Source organism: Stylophora pistillata, chromosome 8, assembly GCF_964205215.1.
Source record: "Stylophora pistillata chromosome 8, jaStyPist1.2, whole genome shotgun sequence".
NCBI lineage: Eukaryota > Metazoa > Cnidaria > Anthozoa > Scleractinia > Pocilloporidae > Stylophora > Stylophora pistillata.
Window position 1 is genome coordinate 25,930,120 of NC_142526.1, and position 23,297 is coordinate 25,953,416.

General features: G+C 37.9%; 3 protein-coding genes across 7 annotated transcripts; all 3 read right to left on the reverse strand.

Annotated features, from left to right (window-relative positions):
* Nucleotides 1–112: 112 nt before the first annotated feature.
* Nucleotides 113–3,004, reverse strand: LOC111335215 (hydroxylysine kinase). Its single transcript, XM_022941077.2, has 2 exons — nt 2,261–3,004; nt 113–1,060 (listed from the first exon to the last, which is right to left on the reverse strand). Exons 1-2 carry the CDS (start codon nt 2,816–2,818, stop codon nt 434–436), a joined length of 1,185 nt encoding a protein of 394 aa, XP_022796812.1. The 5' UTR covers nt 2,819–3,004; the 3' UTR covers nt 113–433.
* A 1,011-nt stretch (nt 3,005–4,015) lies between these two features.
* Nucleotides 4,016–17,890, reverse strand: LOC111334741 (SH3 domain-containing kinase-binding protein 1). 2 transcript variants are annotated; one of them, XM_022940559.2, is made up of 12 exons: nt 17,717–17,890; nt 17,403–17,630; nt 15,837–16,058; nt 14,828–15,105; nt 14,211–14,268; nt 13,496–13,713; nt 12,579–12,654; nt 8,622–8,996; nt 8,173–8,264; nt 7,599–7,655; nt 7,350–7,463; nt 4,016–7,177 (listed from the first exon to the last, which is right to left on the reverse strand). In XM_022940559.2, exons 1-12 carry the CDS (start codon nt 17,718–17,720, stop codon nt 6,836–6,838), a joined length of 2,064 nt encoding a protein of 687 aa, XP_022796294.1. In that variant the 5' UTR covers nt 17,721–17,890; the 3' UTR covers nt 4,016–6,835. The 2 variants fall into 2 exon arrangements, with proteins under 2 accessions (XP_022796294.1, XP_022796289.1); XM_022940554.2 differs by having other exon boundaries at nt 8,173–8,267; nt 17,717–17,885.
* A 656-nt stretch (nt 17,891–18,546) lies between these two features.
* LOC111335081 (matrilin-3) lies at nt 18,547–22,351 on the reverse strand. Of its 4 annotated transcripts, none has more exons than XM_088730108.1 (4): nt 22,039–22,351; nt 20,081–20,126; nt 19,087–19,425; nt 18,547–18,854 (listed from the first exon to the last, which is right to left on the reverse strand). In XM_088730108.1, exons 2-4 carry the CDS (start codon nt 20,124–20,126, stop codon nt 18,592–18,594), a joined length of 648 nt encoding a protein of 215 aa, XP_088586234.1. In that variant the 5' UTR covers nt 22,039–22,351; the 3' UTR covers nt 18,547–18,591. The 4 variants fall into 4 exon arrangements, with proteins under 4 accessions (XP_088586234.1, XP_022796665.1, XP_088586236.1 ...); XM_022940930.2 differs by lacking the exon at nt 22,039–22,351 and adding an exon at nt 21,535–21,698; XM_088730110.1 differs by lacking the exon at nt 20,081–20,126 and having other exon boundaries at nt 22,039–22,350.
* Nucleotides 22,352–23,297: the final 946 nt, after the last annotated feature.

Consider the following 23,297-nt stretch of genomic DNA (forward strand, 5'->3'; position numbering starts at 1 on the left):
TAGAAGATAGGATTTAGAGAGAAATGAACATAAGAGAGTTACGTTCTCAGCAGCCTTCCCATCCATTGCAAAGGTTCCCCACTCCATGCTATGCAAAAAATGCATGACTCAGTAAATGGCATGGCTTCTTTAATCAATTTGGGATTGTTTGGCATCAACCCACTTAATAACACTGGTACTTAAATACAGTATTCAGCCTGTAACAGAGCAAAAACTAAACGAAACTACAGTGAACTACAACAAACTACAGCAACTTATACAAATATAAACCCTATATTTTACTTACATTATCAGAAAGATAACGAGGGTAATCATGGACTTATCACCATTTGGTTACCCTCGGGAGATACATAAAGGTGTTGTGCAAATAACACCTAGCTGTGCATATTTGTTTCTTCTTTTAAGCAGTTTTAAGTCAGGGTTTAAATTTGCACTATTTAGCAAGTGATAACCATGAATTTAAAACCTCTTCTCTTGTCAAGGTTGTGTAAGATTGAAGAATACCCATTATTAACTCGCAGTCATCTGAAATATGAGCATTCTCAGGTTCCAATGACTGTTTGTACACTCCATTAACAAAGGACTGGAAGAATCTGGCAGCCACTGACCAGTAGAGTAGAGGAAGCTCTGACTGACTTAAGCTCCAAACACTTTGATAGCCACAGAGAACATGACCTGCCATCTGTATAGCCTCATCATGTGAGTGCCCTTGTCGAACTCCAAGCAGAATCATGTACATCATACAGATAGCAACTTCAAACAACCTATATGAAACACTCATGTCTCCAAAATCAATGAAGCTGACTACTTCATATCCCTCCCCACAATGATTTGGCTCAACAAGTATGTTCTCATAATTAACATCACCATGGATTGCTTGTTTTGAGAAATTCTGGAGTTGTGGAAGAACATCATTTGTAAAATTGTTATAAATCAAACTTAAAATCTGTTGTTCTCTGTCACCTTGAGAAACAGTAAGAACATAGCTTTTGATGGTATGTATCTGAGACAAATCCCACTCTTTCTTGGCTAAAGAGCCAACACCTGGATGGCTAAATCCCTGGAAAAAAGAAAGCAAGTCCATATTTAATACATGCCCAGATATATGGAGAGCTCTACTGCTGCCAGTAAAATTCAGAGATGAAGGCAGCATTCAGAGAAAGATGACATGAAGTTTTCATCACCTTACCATTAAGGTTAAAATGCTGTTAGTACGACAATGTGTTTCTTTCCTGCCGTAAGTGCCTAGCTACAGAGAGGGGGGCTTGGGTAGGAGGATACTTTTTCACTTGTTTGGCTATCATAACTCAAGACAGAATTCAGAAATTGTTCATATCATTATAATTATAATACATTATAATTAGGAATAAATTATGTTCCAATTAAATCTATGCACCAATCAAATTCAAATAAATTTTTGATTGTAACAAAGCTACAATTATCTATAGTATTTCAGGACCCCCTTTGATGCCAGTGTCTATTACACTGAAAGGGTTGTCCCAGGGTTTCGCATACCATACCATATCAAAGAAGGATGAATAAGTACACAACATGCTTCAAGTGTAAATTCCAGTGGAAACTGTGATAAATTTGCTGCAATTTCAACATTTTGCAGGCCTTGTTGTTCACAATTTGTGTTCTGCTTGTTAACAATTCATTGTGCTGAAAATGTGTAATTTTTTTCGGGTCTTTATCTCAAAGCCAGAGGGGACAAAATGACCCCTAAATAGTTTTCTGATGAGATACTTTAAATTGTATTGCAGGATTGGTGCAATGTCATGGCCTGGCTCAAATCCTGTTATCCTGTATAAATATTATTTTTAGTATTCTTATGGTACTTTTACTCTATTATATAGTAGTTTTGTCATGGGTTTAGGTACCATGGACAAAATAAGCTAATTTTTTTCCAGATTTCCATTTGCAATCCTTGCATATCTTCTCGAATGTTCGATTACCCTCCTTTTCCATTAATTAATTATTATCATCATTTTAATCTACTCAGTTTAATACTAGATATTTTTCCATTAAAATTATCATTCGAGTAGTTTTATTCCTCATTACAACAGACTCAACAAAGCATACATATTCTTCACAGATTTAAAATCCGCCTTTCAAACTAATCTCCTTTTCAGATGAACTATTTCGATCCATCCCAAAGAGCGTATGGAAGCTAAGAGCCTTCTAACTTATAATTATGTAACTATTTAAACGCTTGAGTATTTGGTAAACGCCACATGGTCTTTTACGATGAATTAAATACCTGTAGAACTTTATTCATCTTGGCTGTATAGCGACCTAAAGAGAAGAAAACTTCAGCTGTGCAAGGTACATCCCTAATAAGCTTCCCTGGAACAAAGCTAAGAAGTCGAACGACATGAACTCGCTCGAGCTGTTTGTTTTCTTCGCCCTTCTCTGCATTTCCGCATTTTATTTCGCAGGTGACAGCATATTCGCCATTTAAAGCTTTAATCGGGGCAGGACTCTTAAATCCATTTTCTTTTAAGAACAACAAAGCTTCGTTCTGCCCTTGCACAGAGGAAATGTCTTGGGAATCCACGTGGTTTAGAATCTTTAACACGAATTCAGCTTCATTCTGTCGAAACCGCTCATGTGCATGATCTTTGGGTGGAAGCGTGCCTTTCAGGTAAAAATTTCGATCATCATAACTGTCAAATTCCTTGATAAGACTGGGATCTGATAATTTCAGGCCATATAGTGAACAAGCTAAATGAATTGCCTCATCTTTCTCGACTGCTGGCCGTATCAAGGTCAATTGTCCTTCGCCTAACTGAAGTTTGTCCGACATTTTGTAGCGCATGCGTGATCCACCAAATTTAAAAAGATGACGTCAAACGTGGCATTTTCCATGGGTCATGCAAAACCAGATTTCCAGTGGACAAAATCGCAACACCGACTTTGATCCACCAGCCGAACAAGGTCAAACCATCCCCACATTTCTGGAATGCAGAACTCGGTGGCTTTGCCAATATGATAAGCCGTGGCTGCAGATTTTCGCGTGACTAGCACTACATATTTAATTGGCCACAGGGGTTCACAGAGACCGAGGTCACACAAGATCCAACTCCGTTTGCCCATAGTTAGTAGAGGGGAACTAGTTCCCCTCTACTAACTATGGTTTGCCGGACAGAAAGAAAAGAGCCCGAAGGAATGACGTTAGGTAGAGGGAAGTTTCTATCGCGATGTCCGGTTTGTAAAGTGATCCATGAATCGGGATTGAACTGTTTTCCTGTTCTTAGCTGTGTTATTCAGTTTCCTTAACCCTGGACTGCTACACTCCACATCATCCTTTCGCGTTTTCTTTCGTGGCATGAATGTTCGCAAGGCTAGAACGAAAACACCAACGGTGTACAGCGAAGATGTAGTTCGGAGGGTCCTACTGAATGGTAACGTAAACTGCCACAGTAAAGAGTTCCGAAAGCTGATGCTTCGAGCGCTAGCCCTTCACCGCTCAGAGCGATAGTGGTAGTGACCCCAATCAAACCAGAAAAATATGCGTTATTGACCAAGCAAGAGGTTACAATGGTTGGAGATCTTGGCCAAGTTGTTTTTTGCGTTTTTATGGACCGAGATTAAGTCAAGGTCCATAAAAACGCAAAAAGAGAACAAGGCTAATTTCCAGCCATCTTGACCGTACAGGCAGGATTTATAACGTAGCAAAACAAATTCCATATGATAGGAATCAAGAATGACTTGTTAATTTCGAGAGCCGGAAAAGAAATTGAAAAGTGTTACTAGGTCAATAAACCCACGAGAGTCGTTTAATGTTTTCATTGTTCTTCGCTTTATCGCGACTCCATCGTCATCACTGTCAAAAAATTACGATCTTTGTAGGTCTACTCGACGCAATATTTTTCCTGCGCGGGATCCAGGTGGATCAAGGCGGGATCAAGGCGGGCAATCACGCTCAGTCAATAACGCATACTTTCTGTAATTCTAAACGGCTTTCCTTCTATTATACCGCACTACTTAAGCGCTAGACAACAAAAACAAGACCAAAAGTAAAAACTGAATGTCACAATTTCGAACCATAATGAACAGGGACATGTTTTACATTCTTATTTTATTTTAACTAGTTATAACATTTCCTACTATTCCATCAAATCTATCATGCATTAGACAAAATTCTGCAACGATTCTGTAGTTTTTAAAGTGGACTTCAAAAAAGCGAATGTGAGGCTGCCATATGCAATTCTAAATCTTATCTAATAAAAATATGTATATAACCTTCGACTTATTCCCTTCTGTAGAATTGAAAACTGAATTTTGGGCTTACTACTAATACACTAATACACATTTTCTTCTTTAAACGAAAGTTTTTTTCTTTTTCGAAAACGTTTAGCTCCGTATCAGGAATGGCTCTTTGCGTCACAAATAATTCTTTGTGGCCTAGTCTTTCGCTTTACTTTCATATTTTTTTTCTTTACTGCCTTTGTGAAACTCAGATGACCTTATCAAAAGACAAAAAAAAAAAAAAGGATAAAAATTGAGAAGATTGTTCACTGCCAACGAGCCCGCAAGCAAACAAGAGAACCAGAAACTAATACCATTGAAACGAGTCATCTTTTTCTTGACACAACCTGATTACCGAAATGCTCACGATTCTCTCAGATTTATTTTACTTAGTTTGGGCCTGTAAATAAAATTCTACCAACTTTAAGTTACGGAGCTGTACTTTGCACACACCAACAGCCAAACCGTGAATTTTTAACTCGTGTTCAAAATGGAGAGAAAGTGCCAAACTCACTTGATAGGTTAAATAGGCCTTTTGCAGTTAGAGATCACGTGCTTAGATACTGCATAGCAACGCCATACTGGAGAGCAAGCACTCCAGTGATATCAGACACAATAGAGATCACAGAGGTCTGCATTCAAACAAAGAATACAGCGGATAACAAGTTAAAGGGTATCCCAATTCGAGAAATCTTGTAAGTTTTAGTCAACAGCTTCCTTGGAGTGTATCAGCGAAAAACGAATTTTGGTGTGATTTTGCTGCTGATACACTCCGGGGAAGCTGTTGATTACTTCTTACTGGATTTCTCGAATTGGGATACCTTTTGACCTGTTATCCGCTGTATTCTTTGTTTGAATGCAGACCTCTGTGACCTCTACACTGTCTGACATCACTGGAGTGCTTGCTCTCCAGTATGGCGTTGCTATGCGGTATCTTAGCACGTGATCTCTAACTGCAAAAGGCCTATTTGAAACCTTTGATATCCCCAGATGGGTTTAACACTTACCAAGAAAAAAATTCAAACTATTAATCTGAAAGCTATCATCAGTTCCAATGCATGGGAAATGTTTGTCTTTTCTTTCACTTTAATCCTCCCCACCTCCGTTATAATGTTGATTGAATACTTTTATCCGACAAAACTTTAAAATTTATCACTAGTCTCTATCACGAGTTCTACGCTTTAAGGGGTTGTGGTAAGTACAACTCCACTTTTATGATGTATTGTTTCCTATCGAGTACAAATAGAAAAATCGTACTTAGGAGGAAAAAATTACTCTCAATTTTCAGAATGCTCTCATACAACCCAGAAACAATAAAAAAATTCAATGATTTTATGTAAACATTATTCAGACCCTTCCCCATCACTCAATACCCCTATTTGATTGATGCATAAGATTCCTGCTCTCTAGAACCAATGAAGTCCTTTAAATATATTTCATGAATGCAGCCATGATTTAAGTCAAGGAGAAATCATGAAAAGATGCATGGATGTTAAAAAGCTACAAACTGACTAATCTACACATAATCGTTCCAATTTAAGACCAGATCTTATCTCTATTTATGAAATGAACGAGGTTTTGGCTGAGCAACTGTCTACCCACCCCTCACCTAACACAACCACAGTCAACTAATAACAAGTTAGGACTAGCATTGGGCTAGGGGAGGGGTGGGTGTACAATTGCTCAGATACTGACGTAAATCCGAGTTTTTCTATCTATCCCCCCTCCCACAGCATTTCTCTATAGGAGAAGCTGTCGTGAAACAACAGCGCAACATAAAAAAATGCACCCAAGAAAGACTAATAGGATATATGTAAACAATGTGTGTACACATATTTGACAGGTAAAATAAAAGAATACGAAAATAAGCTCATTTATATATGAGGTGAGATGCAAACTGTACCTAGACATACCTATTGTCTAATGATATCATCAAATGTTACAGTTGTACCTCGGATCCCTTTTTCGAACAAAGCTGTAAAATTTACAAAGTTTGAAAACAGGCTATAAAAAAGGCACCTGACTTTGACAGCAAGTCCGGACATATTGAAAAACATTGTGGTATGCGATCAAATCATTATTTTACACGGCTCTGACTCTTCTTCATTCTTTCAAGAGTTATGTTTTTCGAGATCTGTTGAGACACTGAGTGGCAACTACAAGTGACCGTCGACGCGAGGAAAACGCATAACGCAAAATCAAGTACGTCATTTTATTTATTTGTCTGTTTTTTTCATAAATTTTTTCTGATTTCCTTTACTGATTTACCACTGTATTTCGTGGGTTTTGTCAAAAAAGTCATCTTGACTAAAAAATAAGTATGCATTTTTGTCAAATCTAATCGAGGACATGTGTGACTGAACCACCTCCCGACTTCGGAAACCGTATTTAATACATGTATGTATCACCACGCGTCTGTAGCATTAACGCAGCCTCACCTATGGAATATGTGGCGAATTCATGTTCTTTTATTAGTGACTAATAGTAGTTGAACCACCACAAATTCATGATATAGATTTCCGCGCCTACATTTAAATCGATTTACCTTAAAAAAAAAAAACCAAAAGATCCTATGTTCTCTCTATCAAGCTGTGGTTCCAGAATCTTGCCTATTTTGACGCCTTTTAATTCTGTCTAATTCTACCTTGAGGGCAGCATTGTGTTTCCTTTCTTCATCAAAGTCAGTTATAAGTCCTTCTATTTCCCGGGTAAATTTTTCTTCCAATCTTTTGTGAGCATCGTTATGTTTCTTATCCATATTAGCTATCATCTCTCGGAGATCGCCGATCTCCTTTCGTAGCTTCTCCACCTCCCCAGGCGCTGTTGCAAAAGGCTCAACTTTCTGCACTAGTGGTACGGGCACTTCCTCTCTTAGAGATTTTCGTTTCTCTAGTACCTCCGTTTTGGACGACAGCAAAGGCGGTGGCTTTAAATATAAAAAAGAGAGTTGTTCATTTTGTCAAATCTTCTTGTAGGGGCCTTCTCTTGTGGTTTTAGGTTACTGCCTAACTTTAACCATTTTGAGCCTCAAACAACAAAAGCAACAACCACATAACAGAAACAAAAGTCTAACATCATTTTTACCGTTTTACCCGTACCTTTTCTTCTGCAACGGTTTGTTTCTTTTCCCGAGCTTCTCTAACTTCTTTTTTCCAAGCAGGTTCTCTTGGCGGTTCTTTGGGACGTTCTGGAGGCTGTTGTTTGTTAGCCTCCTGGGAAACAAAATCGTTCAAATTCTATTTAGTTTCTTGTGATGTGAAAAGTCTAGCCTCCGTGATTGCTTAATTGGTTTCGTTTCGCGACTTTACCCCTCCCCTCCCCCAAGGGGAATAAACATCACAACTTACAGCTATTTGCTCTTCCAGCAAGTCTCCACTTAAGCGAGCTGGGTCCGTTCGTCCTTCCTATGACAAAAGTACACTGAAGTTTAAAAGTCTGCATTAGATCTGTATCAAAACTCCTGGAATTTACATATAATAAACAAAATCCAAAGAGTGAAGAGGATGAAGTTCAGCAACATAAACAACACCGACGACATATTGTTGAAGCTACGCTCTTGCCAAATGTCCTGATAAATAAAAGCTGAGCCGGTAGCCATCCTCGGTAAATTCGCAACTAAAAGATCACAACATTTTTCTCAACCTTAACCAAAATTTATTGATAAACACTCGCCCTTTCTTATCATCGCTGCTGTTCATTGCACAAAGGGTTTTGTAGTTGAGATGATCAACAAGACAAGATTTAAAATCTACATTGGAAAAAAGCAAACTAGTTGGCTATTCAAGCTGGTTCAGAGCTTGAATTCATAACCTGCAGGTTACAAGTCCAACCACTTAGCCTTGCTATAGTACATATATTTCTATCTAACAAAAAACTGATCATCGTGTAATAACATTATTCCAAAAAAGAGATTTGCTAAACCTTGGATGGTGGCCTCTTTTGTGGATTCTTTGCTCTGTTGGCAGTCAGGTGATTTAATGTCTCTGTGGCTGGAATGTCATCTAGGGAACTTCCTGCTGCAATGAGGAAAAGAGTCATTTGGGAACAACCCAAATTCCATCAGGATCATGTACCAAACAGGATTCATGTGCAATTTATTATGCTGCCACTCTTGAAAACCTTTAATTAACTTTTTGACTTAGTATGGGACTGATTCCTCTTTGAAAACATCAAGCAGCCACTGAATAAACACAAGCAATATTTGGCTGCATGAAAGTACAAAAGAAGGTAAACTGGCATTACTACTCAATAAAGATTCAACTGTTTTTCATGTACACATAATGCAATGTTAAATTTGTGTACTCGGTAAAAGACACATAATGTGGGTTAATTCATCTCAAACAATATTATTGCCAAAACAATGAGATCACCTGTACTTTCCAATTGGATCTCAGTAGGCTTACTGATTCCCTCTTCCTGAGATGGTACCTTCTCTGCTGAAATGTCATCAACAATATCATCTGTTTCCTCATTCCTTTTTTTCTCCACAACACTGGTATTTCCAGTCTCTGCTTTCTTCTCTGGCTTCTTTGGCACACCTTTCACAGCAGGTTTCTTATGGATTGGTAAAGGTTTCTTGGGTGGTAAAACAGGCTTCTGGCCTGCAACTGGTGGCTTTGGCTTGGTTGGTGCTGGAGCAGGGGGCTCGCTGTTTGCATCCTTAACAGTTTTCTGGACATCTGGGATTACTTTAGCATCTGATTCCTCTTTAGGAGAGACTGGAGGGGAATGCTTCCTGGAAAGTTCTTGACAAAGTAAGGGAAAACATGATATTGGTCATGACTGTGCAATCCAAAAGTTACCAAAAAGTTAGACCAAAGTAGGGAAATCTATTTAGGTTTGAGTTGTAATTCATCACATGAAAGTAACAAAGGGCAATAACTGGGAATATAGTGTACTAAATTGATTGTCTAGATAACAAATCTGAATGCATTTGAGCAAAGAGAAACAGGTAAACTATTAAAAATGGAGAAGTGAACGAGCAAACAAATCTAATATTAAGAGCCCAAGGGTTGTGCAACATTTATTTTAATCCCTTATCTCCAAGCCTCCATGAGGCATTTCAGGACCAACACTGATAAACGAACAATCTTTAAAATGTATGTATCAAACTAGACGCATAGTTGCGTGAACTTGGGCTTTCAATATTGCACATCTGGAGTTATCTTTAGGGGACTGCCATCGTCAATGAGGTCAAGTAATTTTGTCATTGCCGGTCATGAATAAGTCTACTTGAATGTGTTTATTTTTGTCTGCTGGAGTGTAATGAATGTTGTTACGATACTAGAAAACAATCAGTCAGAGTAATATATTACCATATAGGAGTAGGTTCCTACAGATGCCAAAGGTTGAAATTCAAGGTCTTTTCAGTGACTTTGAAGGCCAAGTTTTAGAAAATTGAAGGACCTTTCATTTAATATTATTTCTCAGATTTTCCATGAAAGTACTGTAATTTTCAACTTTAAAATTGCTAAAGAAAAAGCATTGCAAAAATCAAGCTCTAGTCCTCAAATTCAAGTACTTTCAAGGCCTGGAATTTTTTATTTTTAAATTCAAGCATCTTCAACAACTTTTAAGGCTTTTAAGAACCCTGAGTAGTGATGTATTAATTTTGCCTTTCACTGCAAGGAGATGAGAATTCTTTATCTATTTTTGGTACTCAGTCACAGTTTGTTGCCAAATGTTCACCCAAGGGAAGTTGTCAGAAATCAGTAGAATGAAGCAATAATTATCACTGTTCAATAATTCATAATGGTTTTAAAAGAAAATCTCTGAATATTGAATATTGCTGATGGCCACAACAAGAGAAGCAGTGTTATTTACAGTTTTAGTATATTCAATAAGGAGCATTTGACTTTCATTAAATACCAAGAGGGAATAATACATATTTTGACCTTTTTGTGGGTTTAAAAATATGTCATACCAAAAACTGAAAACCACATCAAATCCCTGTGCATTCACTATTATTTCTTACAAGATTTTCGAGAATTGATTTGCTCTCAACTGAATCGGACAACATTTCTTCACTGTAATCACTTTTTGGATCTGAATTTACATCAGTTCAACAAACATTAACCGTTTTTGGGAAATCATTTGATAGTAAATACTTGTTTAAAGATGAATTTTCATATAACCTTTTGCCATACTGAACAATATTAGATAAGGTGTTTAAATCCCAATAACTACATTATTTTACTATGGAGTAGCCGAGTGAATAGACAGCCACGGCACAACTCACTTGGAACTTTCTGGTTTCACAGGCATCAGACTCTGAAAAAGGATACTATTTTGAACTTTACTAATTTTAACCCCCTTTCAACTCAAATATATCATAGTTATGTATACTCTGAACATAATGTTCTAAGCTATTCAGCGATGATACTTCAAGCAGCACAAAAGTAACTTAAGGATGAATTCTACCATAAATATCCCTTGCATGAGAATCGCATGTTTTGAAGCCCATGTTACCTTTACAATGGATGGCAACTGCAGGACACCCACCCCACTGTCAAGACAAAACTATTGAAACTTTGGATATAAGTGACTGAAAGGCTCTATCTAAGGAGTTACAGTACTGATATCCTTCTATGGCAGCTTCTTGATGAACAGTACCAGTGTAGCTCTCACTATATTAAAGTTCATAATCAGTCTCAAACACATTTAAAAGTGTGGGTAATTCTGTGAACTTGAATTCAACCGATTTCCAATATTCATCATTGACACAAGATCATTAACAGAATTGATTCCTCAATGTTTGTTATTGTACATCAAAGAGCATAAACTCATTGTAACACATTGTTGTCCTGAATTTTGTCCAAATACCAACTTATTAGGTTGGCTATATGGTGCCATTATTATTTTGCTAGGGTCAATGTACATTGGAGTAGGACCAAGGTTTTTCCCCAAATCTGAACTCAGTTGAAATTTACAATAGTTTGATGCATGTCTGACTCTTAGAAAGACACATGAGTCGATTACAAGAAAACATAATTTGATAAATACCGACTTGCTCTATGCTTCAATTTAATTATCCTTGATATACCCTCACTGAACAATTCAACAAATACTTCTTCTTATGTTGTGGAACTTTATTTAATCTCACCCTCTTTGTATTAAGCTTACAAATAATATTCTTTGCAACTCTTCTAAATCTTCACATAGTGACATAGCCAAGAGGACTTGGGTATGCTCATAAACAAATTCCTTCAGTTTTCTGCCCTTTCTTCTGAGACATTTCAGAGTAGCTCCTGGTATTCTACTGGATTCTCGATCACGTCTAAATACATGGTTGTGTTTACATGAAAACATAATATGATATAGCTTGTTTGATATAGCAGGTTTCGCTTGATATTCTTCAATAGTATCGTTCTTCAATTAATCTCTCGTAAAGTTCGCGGACCCACCTGTTCTTAAAATGCTCCACAAGTTTTTGTGTGGGTCTACCGCGAACGGTGTGTGACTTTGTATAGGTATTGGGCATAATAGCCATCGAATTTCTTTCGCGAACATCGAGCAAGGAATTGTCCACGAAGGCAGCCATGGCTTTAAGCCACGCGCTGTAGGGTTCCTTCTACGCATGTGCATATGCTTCACATATGCGCTGTAGTGGAACTGCCTTTTGTGACTGAATGCAAAAAAAAAATTAAGCCGAATTTATAACTCGGGTGTTTCCTTCAGAAAGCCCGAGTAATAACCCCAAAGTGGCTAGTAACAACAAAAAACTAGGACAAAATTTGTTATGATCAGTGTTACTTCCTCTACCCCTTTCAATAGGGACCTTGAGCAAACCACAAAAGCAACGGCAATGAGGATGTGGAAAAACAAAAGACCTAATTGGCAGAACAATAGCTCAGCATGTGTTATATAACTTAGTACATTTCTTAGCTGTCCTTTGCAAAACAACGACATGAAAACACCAAAAGTTGTGTCATCTGCAACCAAAACTGTGATGGCAAATTATTTAATTTCCATTTGGAACTCAACACTACTTTTATATGTTATGTTGAGGTTGAGGTGTGGCCCCGTATGAGGTGGTAAACACATGCCACCAATTTCAAAATTCTAATTAAAAGTAGAAATTCATTTTTTAATTGACATCTTCCTTGGTATTGATCGCCTTCCTGACCGCTTAAAGTCCCTATTGTTAGTTTGCAGCATAGGAGGTGCAAAGAGAACAATTAGATTGAAAGAGTAGGAGGGGCAGATGTACAAAGAGAACAATTACATTGAAAGGGTAGGAGGGGCAAAAAGATGCTGAGTTTCCATCTTTGTTACAGTATCCCAACTTGTAACATGCAAGAGTGCACAGCATACACTATAATACTTACTTGGTGATTTTTTCAGTTCATCTTTCACTGGCAAAACTGGCACACCTTTCTTGTGAGTTTGGGGTGGAGCAGGAGCCTGGCAATGACAAAATAACAATGTCACAGTTCACATTTACATGTACTCGTAGAACCTCCTTATAAACCTGTTTTGTTTTTGTTTCACACTGACACATAAGTACTGAGATCCCTAAAGTAGAATCTGCAAAGATTCCACCCACTAGCCTTCAGAATGATAGCTCACTCAATCTTGAGGAAGTGAAAACTAAGTAAATTGGAACTCTTGCTACTCAGCTTTTCATAGAAGTGTTCAACTTTCCTGTATTCTTATTCTCATGAGACAGAGTTTCACATTTTTTAATTGAGAGGAATATTTTAAAACTTGAAAAGCTAATAAATAGCTTTACTGAGTGCTCCGAGTCACCAAAAACATTTCATGACTAAATTAAATTTATAAACTTTGTGGAATTCCATGAATCCATATACACACCAAATCTAAGGTAATTTGTGGACTGAAGCCTTCATATTAATACTAGTCAAGCATTGTTGGGAAATCTTCCCTTCCATGCACAAACCCCACAAAAGGTGCTTACCTATTTTGAAAATAATTTTTTTTTTTAGCATGTATAGATGAAACAATTTTTTAGTGTAATAGAAAAACCCGAGCCCCATCTGGGGCTTGGATTTTTCTATTACACTAAAAATTTTTTTTTTTAATTAGAGAATTCCAAGATGAATGCACCCCACTCCTGTAAGTAACTTTTAAACCAGGTATAGTTTTCTCACTGTTTCCAAGGTTTTAACCAAGATTGCAAAAGGGGTGTAGGGTACTGTTGTCCCAAAAATTTTGTCAAAGACTATAATAATTCAGAGCACAATAAATTAAAAAATAAGTTGATAGGAAATCAAATAAACATTACCTTTGATGAAACTTCCCCTACACCTGCTGGCAGCAGTTCAACAAAGTTACAAGGAAAGACACCAACCATTCCATTTAGCTCTCCTTCCCACCAACCCTCTGTGTCAGGAATGTTTTGGTTTGTCACATTGACAATATCGCCTACTGTTAATTTGAGTTCATCAAGATTTTCAGGCTCATAATCAAACATGACTCTTGCACATTCATTTGGCTTCTTGGCTAAAAAAAAAAAAAAAAAATACAGAAGATTAGCACAAACACATGCACATGAACCAGATCTACCCTATGGTAAATGAAATAGTAGTTTTAAAACTACCAGGAACTCTTTTTTGCTGTATCATTGAGTAAATGACACAACACAACACTTGAGCTTTAATCCCTACATATGACTAGCATTCCAAAGCTGAGGTCTAAGCAGCACCCAGTGGCCCCTGGCGCCTTACTTTTGTTCTTGGGTAACTCAGGAATTTTGACAAGCTTGTAGAGCAAGTCAAAATACAAACAATGGGTAAAAATACTCAGCGACACTACACAACAAAATGTCTAATAAGAGATTTACTATCCAACATGCCAAATTGTTATTTCATTGTGGGTGAATTTCATGGATATTTCTGGATTACAAATAGTGTGTGATATTTGTACTTGTCTCCTGCCTTATTTGTACCATATCAAGCACAGTTAGATTATAGAACGGGTTAGCAATGTAAAAAGTTTACCTGGTTGAACAATTGGAGGAGCAGATGGGACAGGGGGTGCAGGCCTTGATTTAGCACCCTGTAATAGATCATATTGCTAGATTATATGATGAATACTGTTGTTTACTGTTGTTTATTGCTTACCTGTAGAACTCAAACCCCTGAAAGTTGCAATATGTACCGTCAAGTATCAACACTTAAACAAATGTCAAATTCTGAATTTTCCAATGGACAAAAATTGCAAAATCTGTGCTGACAACACACTGAATCCTTGTTTTAGGATTACTCTCTGCAACAGACTGAAGGCACACATTAAGTGATTCCAGTCTGTGCAAATGATGAGGAAAAACAATTGTGATGAAGTAACCTAAATTCCTCAAAAAAATAAAAATCTATTTATTTTCCCATCAGTTGAGTTACATTATTCTTAGACATCAGAGGGGTATATCACTTCAAACCAAGTAAATCTCTGAGCATTAGTATGCCCTTCATCATCCATAGGTCAAATATCATCACTTTCATAATGTTATTTTTGATACTCATACAAGTTCTGTGATGCAGTTCTGTAGTAGGAAACATAATACATGACCAAAGTTAATAAAAAAAAAGTCTTGAAAGGAAAATTCATAAAGCCATACCAAAGGTGCCTTTACAGCAGCAACAGTCTTGCTTGGTTCAGCAGATACATTTCTTTCTTCAAATTTATCTTTTTTCTCTTTCTTTTCATCAGGGTGGACTTTCTTGAGTTTCTTCTCAGCAAGAATGTTGGCGTTGATAAGGTTTCCAAACCCCATACCCCCTCCAGGCAACTGCTTAGCCTTCCCTGTGCTAGAATGCCTCTTATTGATACCTGTATCATCGTCTTCTACTGCTGCTGCTCCAGTTCGACCTTGACTGACAGGTGGCTCTTTTTCAGCTGAATTTAATGAAAATTCATGAGAATCAATAAAATTACCAAATAGTTTAAGAGGCAGTGTATCCTATGGAAATTGTCAGGTCCTCTGTCCAGTTCTTTTCAAAGGTAATGGCATCTGTTCAGCATTATTAAGGATGGCATGGTTTTGTACGCAAACAGTAATTTTTAATAATGCAGTAAATTTGATCAGCAAGTGTACTTGTACGAAACTCTAGGAGGACCTAAAGAGGTTTTTGTTTTGTCATGAGCATAAGACAAGGAAAAAATAAAGAGTCGTTATGAAGAATCAAACCTAAGAACTTCAGGTTCCTTGCTCTGAGGTAATACCACTGAGCCAAAGAGACCCTATGGTGAACTAAGCAATGAACAGGTTCATGCATGATACCCATTCTACAAACTGTCAGAATCAGCAAAATATAGCATGCTTCATGTGAGTAAATGGAATAAGAATAAATGGTAAAGTTTTAAACTCGGTAAACAAATGAAAAAGAGATGTTTTCTATTTATAATGATCCTGAAACGAAGAAATATCTTTGGGTTTTTTTTAAACACATTTCACCCAGGGTGTGTACAGTGGCTGGAGCTAGGCATTTTTCAGCTAATCAATGCAAAAGCTGGTAAATATTAAACTAATGCAGTTTTATGTGCGACAACTTAGCAATAACTCTCATATAATACAACAAGCTATTGTTAAGAGATCACATATATTACATCTAACACTTGTAAATTACTTTGTATCTGAGCTGGCTTGTCCTGGTTTGGAGTGACATCCTCTTCCACAAAAGGTTCGACAAAATTGGATGGAAAGACGCCAACTTTTCCATGCAATTTGCCTTTCCACCAGCCTTCTTCTACTTCTTCCATAAAATCCACAATATCTCCCATATGCAGTGTCAATTCATCAGCATCTTGAGCCTCATAATCAAAGGCTACCTTTGCCTTCTTTCCTACAGCTGGTAATTTCAGAAAATATTCATGAGACAAACTTTAAAAGGCATGATGCACAAAGGAAACCCAGGGACAAATAATCAAACCCAAGGAAAACAAAACAGTGGCTTTGGTTCAAAGAGAAAATTTTCTTGCCTAGCAAGAACTTTATCTTGGAATAAAAACCTTCATCTTCCTCTTGCCCAATCACTTGCCCCCATCCCCAGGTCTCAGAGGATAAGCACAATGTTGGAAAAACAAGCCTGGCTGCCCCTATTTTGACTGCTGGCAATTTAAACATCTTGAACAATATGACTCACTGCCAACCTGTGGTTTCATCACTTCATAGTAGTGCCACATCTAGTATCTGGGAGAGACAAGTTCAAATCCCATTGAAACTTGAGTTATTTTTCAGGCTTTTTTCTGCAATCGCTAAAATTGCAGCTCACCTGCAAGGATTATGGCTTTAATTGATTTTAAATCAGAAAGTCATATGAAATTTGTTTCACCACAAATTGTATCTTGAACAAATAAAAGCCAAATCTTATCAGAACTATCTCATGTTTTTTCCTAACAAAATTGGTAACCGATTACAGAAGATACCAAGTTATGGTGGGTTCATCACAGGCACATTCCCTTTCCATTCATGACACTGTTCTGTTCTCTTGCTTAAAATTTCAATGTTGCCTCTGATTTATTAATCTCTTTGTTAATTTAATAGATTTTGCTTTGAAAGGGTTGACCATTAAATGTAAATGCCAAATGAACATTAAATATTTGCTTTCGACAGCGACCAGAAAAACTTATAATTTGAAAGCAAACAACAAAAAGGGAAGAGTTTCATACAGAATACACGAACGCGTTCTACAATATTCATGCATGTCAGCCAGAGTGGAAAATAAAAAGTACATATTAAAGAGTATACCAGTTAGGTTCAACTGGAGAGCGCCCTTCTATTTTCACAAATGATGTAAAGTTTCAAGAGGGAAAAATAAATCGAAACTGTAGTATTTCGTAAAGTATTTCACAAACAGGAAGCATTTGAGATTTTATTATAAGAAGGTTCACATGCAAATTAACTCAGCTGTTAATTCCGTATAAAATAGTTCTCATTAACATTGAAAACCACCCGAGTTATTGAAAGTAATCTCAACAAAATTCTGCGAGAAAGTTTTGTCAACTTCAAACGTAATTTGTAGTCAAATGCAAATGAGGAATTATAACTAAATGAAATCGATATTTAAGACCTATGCGAAACAGCTCGTCGGTTAATAATTCAGACAAGCCTAATTTTTGCTTTTTTCTTATCAAAGAAAGTCGATCATCGATAAGAAAACGTTCTCTCACTGCTGATTCATGTTTCATCTGACCTGTTTTAGAATTAGAGCTCGGAAGTGGTGAAGCGCTAGGTACTTCCTCGCCAGGCGTGCTGAACTCCTCGACGAAATTATCTGGAAACATTCCCTTCTTTCCATTCAATTCTCCTTCACACCAACCAACGTCCACATCAGTTATATTAGTAATGATGTCTCCAACTTCCAAGACCAGTTCATCGTCCTGTTCGGGCTTGTAGCTAAAAGTAACTCGTGCTTTTCGACCTTCAGACAAATGAGACCATATTTAGTCTCCAACAACAACAAAAAGATAGAGCGAGTTGCAAGATCGCAAGAAAAGTGCTACTTACTCATGGTGATTCTAAAATAAAAGAACAGCCAAAATATTTTGAAATACTAGCAAAAATGCACTCTACATTTGGAGAATTATTGAAATGATTTCTGTTTTCGCTTGAAGGAACTTTACCCGGTATGGTAAACTTAGGGGAGTTCTCGCGCAAGATAGCATCGAAGAGTATGATGGGTATCTTTAATTGGTGCTTAGTATCCGCGCGTTTCGCCTATTTTACCATGGAAACATGGAAGAAGAACGCTGATAAAAATCAGTGTTTGTATTATTTGGGGAAAGTTTAAATCCATTTTATCGGAAAATCTGCATAGCTTCCGCGTGCCTTCCCATGTTTCAACGCAGGCTCAGCGAGTCTCACCCCCTTCAGGTGGAAGCTCTACAGCTGAAATCGATTTTGATTGAAATGAATCTTGGGTAGAATCAGGAGCATAAAGTAATGGATAAGAACCCATTTGAAGTTTCGCTAATTTTCTCTTTATGTCTATTTTCAAGGTCAATATTTCTGGATATGTCTACGAACTTCTTATTTTCTGAATTTATTTTCGTAGAACGAGATGACTTAGAGGTGTTGTTAGGTAGACCGTTTCGGGTCGAATCTGCTCTGAAGAAAAGTGTCAATTTGATCACTGAAGAAGCTTGGTCTAAAAAGAATTAATTTCATGGCCAAAAGCCGGCTGCAAGAAACTTCGCGTGAAAAAAAAAAAAAAACACTAAATTTTTGGGGAAACATGATTGCAAGAGTACCCCACCAAAACGCAAAAATCGATTGGTTTTTCCCTTCATGAAACCATGTCGGCGAGGCATGGAGACACTTGAAGACTGATCAATCAGTTATTTCTTGTAAGTGACGTCTTTAATTTGTTCTAAACCTTTTTTTTACTCCTTTTTACAAATGTCTCTCGAAAACTGCTCAATTTCATCTTTCTTAAAATAACTCTTCTTAAGGTCTCTGAAGAGTTCATGAGATTTGCTCGGCTTGCTAACTAGTGCCTCAATTTCACTTTTGTATAGGAGATCAGAGGTTCCCACCGAGAATAACTCGAAACCAGTTCTTTTGAGGGAGCCGGCCAACTTCTTTGTGAATTCAATTCCAAGTGAACTAAAACCGTCTGTCACATCCACGAGAACTTTCTTTACACCTGCAAAGCAATAACAATAGAAAGGTTTGGAAGACAATAATAATGATAATACAAACTGTATACTTATTACTTGAATTAGGTTCTGGCGCTGAGAGCTACAGTCAACCAATCCACCATGCACTACTTCCCTACGCTCGGTGAATTGCTGTTAACTATCACACATCAAGACTGTAGTTTTCACAATGGTTTACACAGCCCAGGGTTTACAAACCCCGCGACGTCCTTCGTATACCTTTTGAAGAGGACCTTGCTCCTCGCTTCTTCTTAAAGATTTTATACTGGACATTTTCAAGTGCGGAATCCAGTCTAGAGAACGACGCTTCATATGCGGCTCTGTCAATGGATTTCAAAACGGACTCTGTTGAAACTTCATCGTCGAATCTCCTCAATACTCTTACGTATTGGCTGTACGTTAAGATAGCTACGTTGGTCTTTTCCTTTGAAATATCAAAGTGCTTTACAAGATCTTTTGCGAATCTCTTGGTCTTTCCAAACACTTCTTCTGGTACACTTCCAGAGCTATCAAGCAGAATAACCATGTCTAGTTTTTCGTGGCATTTAAATTCTGCCCCTGTGGAAGAAAAGTGTCGTTATATTCTCTTTTAGTTGTCAGATGGTTAAAGTCTTAGAACAAAGCTAAGTTGGTACTGTAAACTGATTCCAGTCTCTACAGAGGTGTGGCTCCACCTCATAAAGAGTGGATCCTGAGAATGCGGAGATTACCGGGCCCCCTTCCCCACTAGTTTCGCTCCCTGCACCTTTTAACAGCAGTGACAGCTCCCCAATCTGCAACAACCACCCGTATTATGCGGAACTGGTGCTATAGGAGGGCTTTACAACCGTCGCAGCAGTAATGTACAAATACTGACGTCTTTGCCAAGAATATGAGTGCTGAAGACAAGAAAACAACAGTTGTCCTCTCTGCTTGAGTTCTATGACTCTGCGCTTGGGCTAGACACACCATAGGTTGGTACCGTTAAAGAAGCGTGTCAGATGACTAACTTGCGTCAAATAAGGAAAACAAGCAAAACGTTAAATAAACCTCCACGTTCTACCACTTGTTCAATTTCATGAATGGCCTCACGGCTAAAACTACAAACAAAACTGCTCGAAACTTTCCGTCAGTGTTAGACTAGCAAGCACAAGGGTGTGGCTGAAAATGGGGGGTCTTCGGGTACACGGCATTATTTTTGGGGGTCTATGTTGTTATACTTTTAGTGACTCACTTGCCATGAAGAAAAACCAGCCAAAAATTACAACCTGTAGCAACATCTGAAGAAGAAGGATATGAATTCATTATGGTGCAAGATTCAAGACCACTGAATATTATTTTCGGTCTTCGCCTAAAATTTTATTTTGGAGCAAATATGAAGAGACAACCAACCAAAACACTGCCCAGGAAGTGGTTCCATTACGTCTGAGGTGCTGAGTTGCTATGACTACAATGCTATGACTACAATAGCAATGATACTTATACTGAATATATGATGTCGTCCTTTTTTTTTTATTATTCCTGCCTAACGATCAAGAATTTTCTTATTACATTGTTTGAAAGGCAAGTAGAAAAGGCTTATCCAAGATTTTAAAAAGTTAAGCAAAATGCGAAGTCATATATTTTGTTTGGTTTTCCTTTGTGTAAGGAAAACAGTTCCAGGGAGATGAAAAGGACCTGCAAAACTGTCTGCATAGTTGTAAAAACCAAGTCTAAAATTGACACCCTCTCCAATTTTCTCTTGTTTGAGGATCTCGATGCGGTAATAGCATTTACGGCTAACGGTTGATATCATTCCATTTTTTTCACCATAATTTTTTTTCCCACGAGTTAACTATTTTTATGACTAACGGTTAAAATCTGTCAAGTTTTACGCCCAACGACCAAACGGTTAGGCCGTTTCAGGGCCAACGGTTAAACCCATTAGGACCCTCTTGGTTAGTCCAATCACAGTGTTTCAAGACCTCTTTAAGATATCCCCTGAGCGACGGTTTTGAGTATCTAAATATTCTAAATAAGTATTCGGGTTATCCAGGAGGTCTAAACAAGAAATGTGTTCTGTTTCTCAAAATCAAAAACTCGCTGCGTAGGAAAAAAATATCCTGAAAGTTCGATGTTCTATTTTCGGTAAAACTTGAAACTTAAAACTGAGAGCAGGTGATTTGAAGCTGTTGATATGATCAAATTACTATTTTTTTTCCCATTGTTTCATTTTCTTTTTTTCAACGACACAAGTAGAAGCGAAAGTAAGTTTAGGAAAAGGCCATAAAAAGAAGCTATCACTGCCCCATTTAACCTGTCAAGTAAAATAATTAGTCTTGAAAATGAGAAACATTAAATTGTTGCGATTTAAATTTGTTTTAACCTTGAATAAGTTGCCCTGCAAAGTTTCGAAAATCACGAAGAGTCCTGAAACAAGAGAAAGCCAATTTTAAACTGACAACCTGATCCCCCATAGGGAGGAAATTTTGACAACATTAAAAATGTTACTAAGTCCCAGTTACCTGACATTTCCTTCATAACTAATTTTGTCAGTATACACCTTGTCTGTTGACATGTTTAACTATCAACGTTAACTTTTCTTTTAGAAATTCGCGGTTGATTAAATCCCTCGTGAAATTTTTTAGGTTCATTATTCTGGGAAGAAGGTTACAACTAGGTGAAAAATCAGTTAAGTTTGTAATTTACCGTTATCGATTGTGTTGTTGCCTGCACTCGGTCGAATCCTTAGACGAACAATGCCGCCTCACGCGACGGCAGAGTGTGTTAAAAGTGGCATATGGTTGAAATATTAATTCCAAACACATCTTTTATGCATGAAGAGGTGGTAAGGTAGAAGAGTAATTTTCGTCTTTTTCAGGGTGACTCATAGGTACCAGTCGACGTGCCATTGTTGTAATAGTTTAGGTTGGACAACATGCCCTGCTATCCGTTCCGTGTTTTAGGATTTGGGGTCATTTTCCGCCGTTCCGTGTTTTAGGATTTGGGGTTATTTTCCGCCGTTCCGTGTTTTAGGATTTGGGGTCATTTTCCGCCATTCCGCCATTCCGCCATTCCGCCGTTCCGGCTTTTAGGGTCGCCCGACCGTTGTTTTATAGTGAATGTACCAGATTTACCGTTTGCCTCACCTAGAGTAATGTATTGCTGACTATCTACATAAATCATCGATAAATAAACGTTGAATTACTTTACCTGTGGTGCATAGTCGTCCTTTTACCTCAAAAATGTTTTTTTTTAGCGATTTTGAATAAGTCTGATTTCGTCGTTAATGTAATGCATTAAAGAAAGACAAGAGTGGAAGCCTTGTTTTGAAAGGGTTCAAGCGCCCAAGCTATTTTCACCCCGAAAATCGCATCGCTCCGCTTTCAAACTTTGCAGCATTAAGGTCAAAAGATGCACGATTCTCCTCGTACTTTCCAATCGAAAATCCATCCAAACGGACCGGATTTAGCCCTCGAAGAAAATCAAAATCCCACAATATTTTAGCGTCTGGAATACGTAGCAAGATTCTCATGTGCCAGCCAGAAACCGTCACGTTGATTGCCCTTTTCTGATTGGACGACGCTAAACGATGACCAATTCAAAATATCTAACGAGGGTGGGGAACCATTGGCGTTTAGTGACCCTTCAACTGTTTACCCACCAGACTCGGGTCGTGTGTCTCAACGCTCACCGGAAGCAACTTACATTTTCGCCCACTGTTCGCATCTCCTTCATCAGGTCACCCGGCAACTTAAACAGCACCTGTGAATTAAAAAATTGTATTGGTAAGCGCCGGAAGAAAATATGAGTCTCTGTTTCTTTCATTTCATCTGGAAGAGGCCGAGCCAGGCTTTTGATGAAAGCATAGGAAATATCGCTGCACTTTCCCATGCACACTTCTCGCAGAGAGGAGACGAATAGCTAGGCCTTGTCACGGTTTTCGGCGCTATCTTTACGGGCAGGCAAAGCGGTCACAAATTACAGTGTTTGTATGGGAATCCCATGGCAAATAACTTTTCCAAAAATCGAATTTTACGCAATTTATGAATCGCAATGTTAAAACACTAAGCAGAAGATGGTATTCACCAAGTTTGAACAATGCAGGTTGGATATACGACGCTCAATTAATTTTTCTAATTTTCCATTCATTTGTCTGTAAATTTTTTCCGCGCCGCCCCTTCTACCCTGAGAAAATTTCGGTCTGTGCATTCATAGTCTTTTAACCGATCAGCCGGGATTGGAATATTTGAATACTAAACAATCTGTAAGTTGCTTCCGGTGAGCGTTGAGACACACGACCCGAGTCTGGTGGGTAAACAGTTGAAGGGTCACTAAACGCCAATGGTTCCCCACCCTCGTTAGATATTTTGAATTGGTCATCGTTTAACGTTGTCCAATCAGAAAAGGGCAATCAACGTGACGGTTTCTGGCTGGCACATGAGAATCTTACTACGCATTCCAGACGCTAA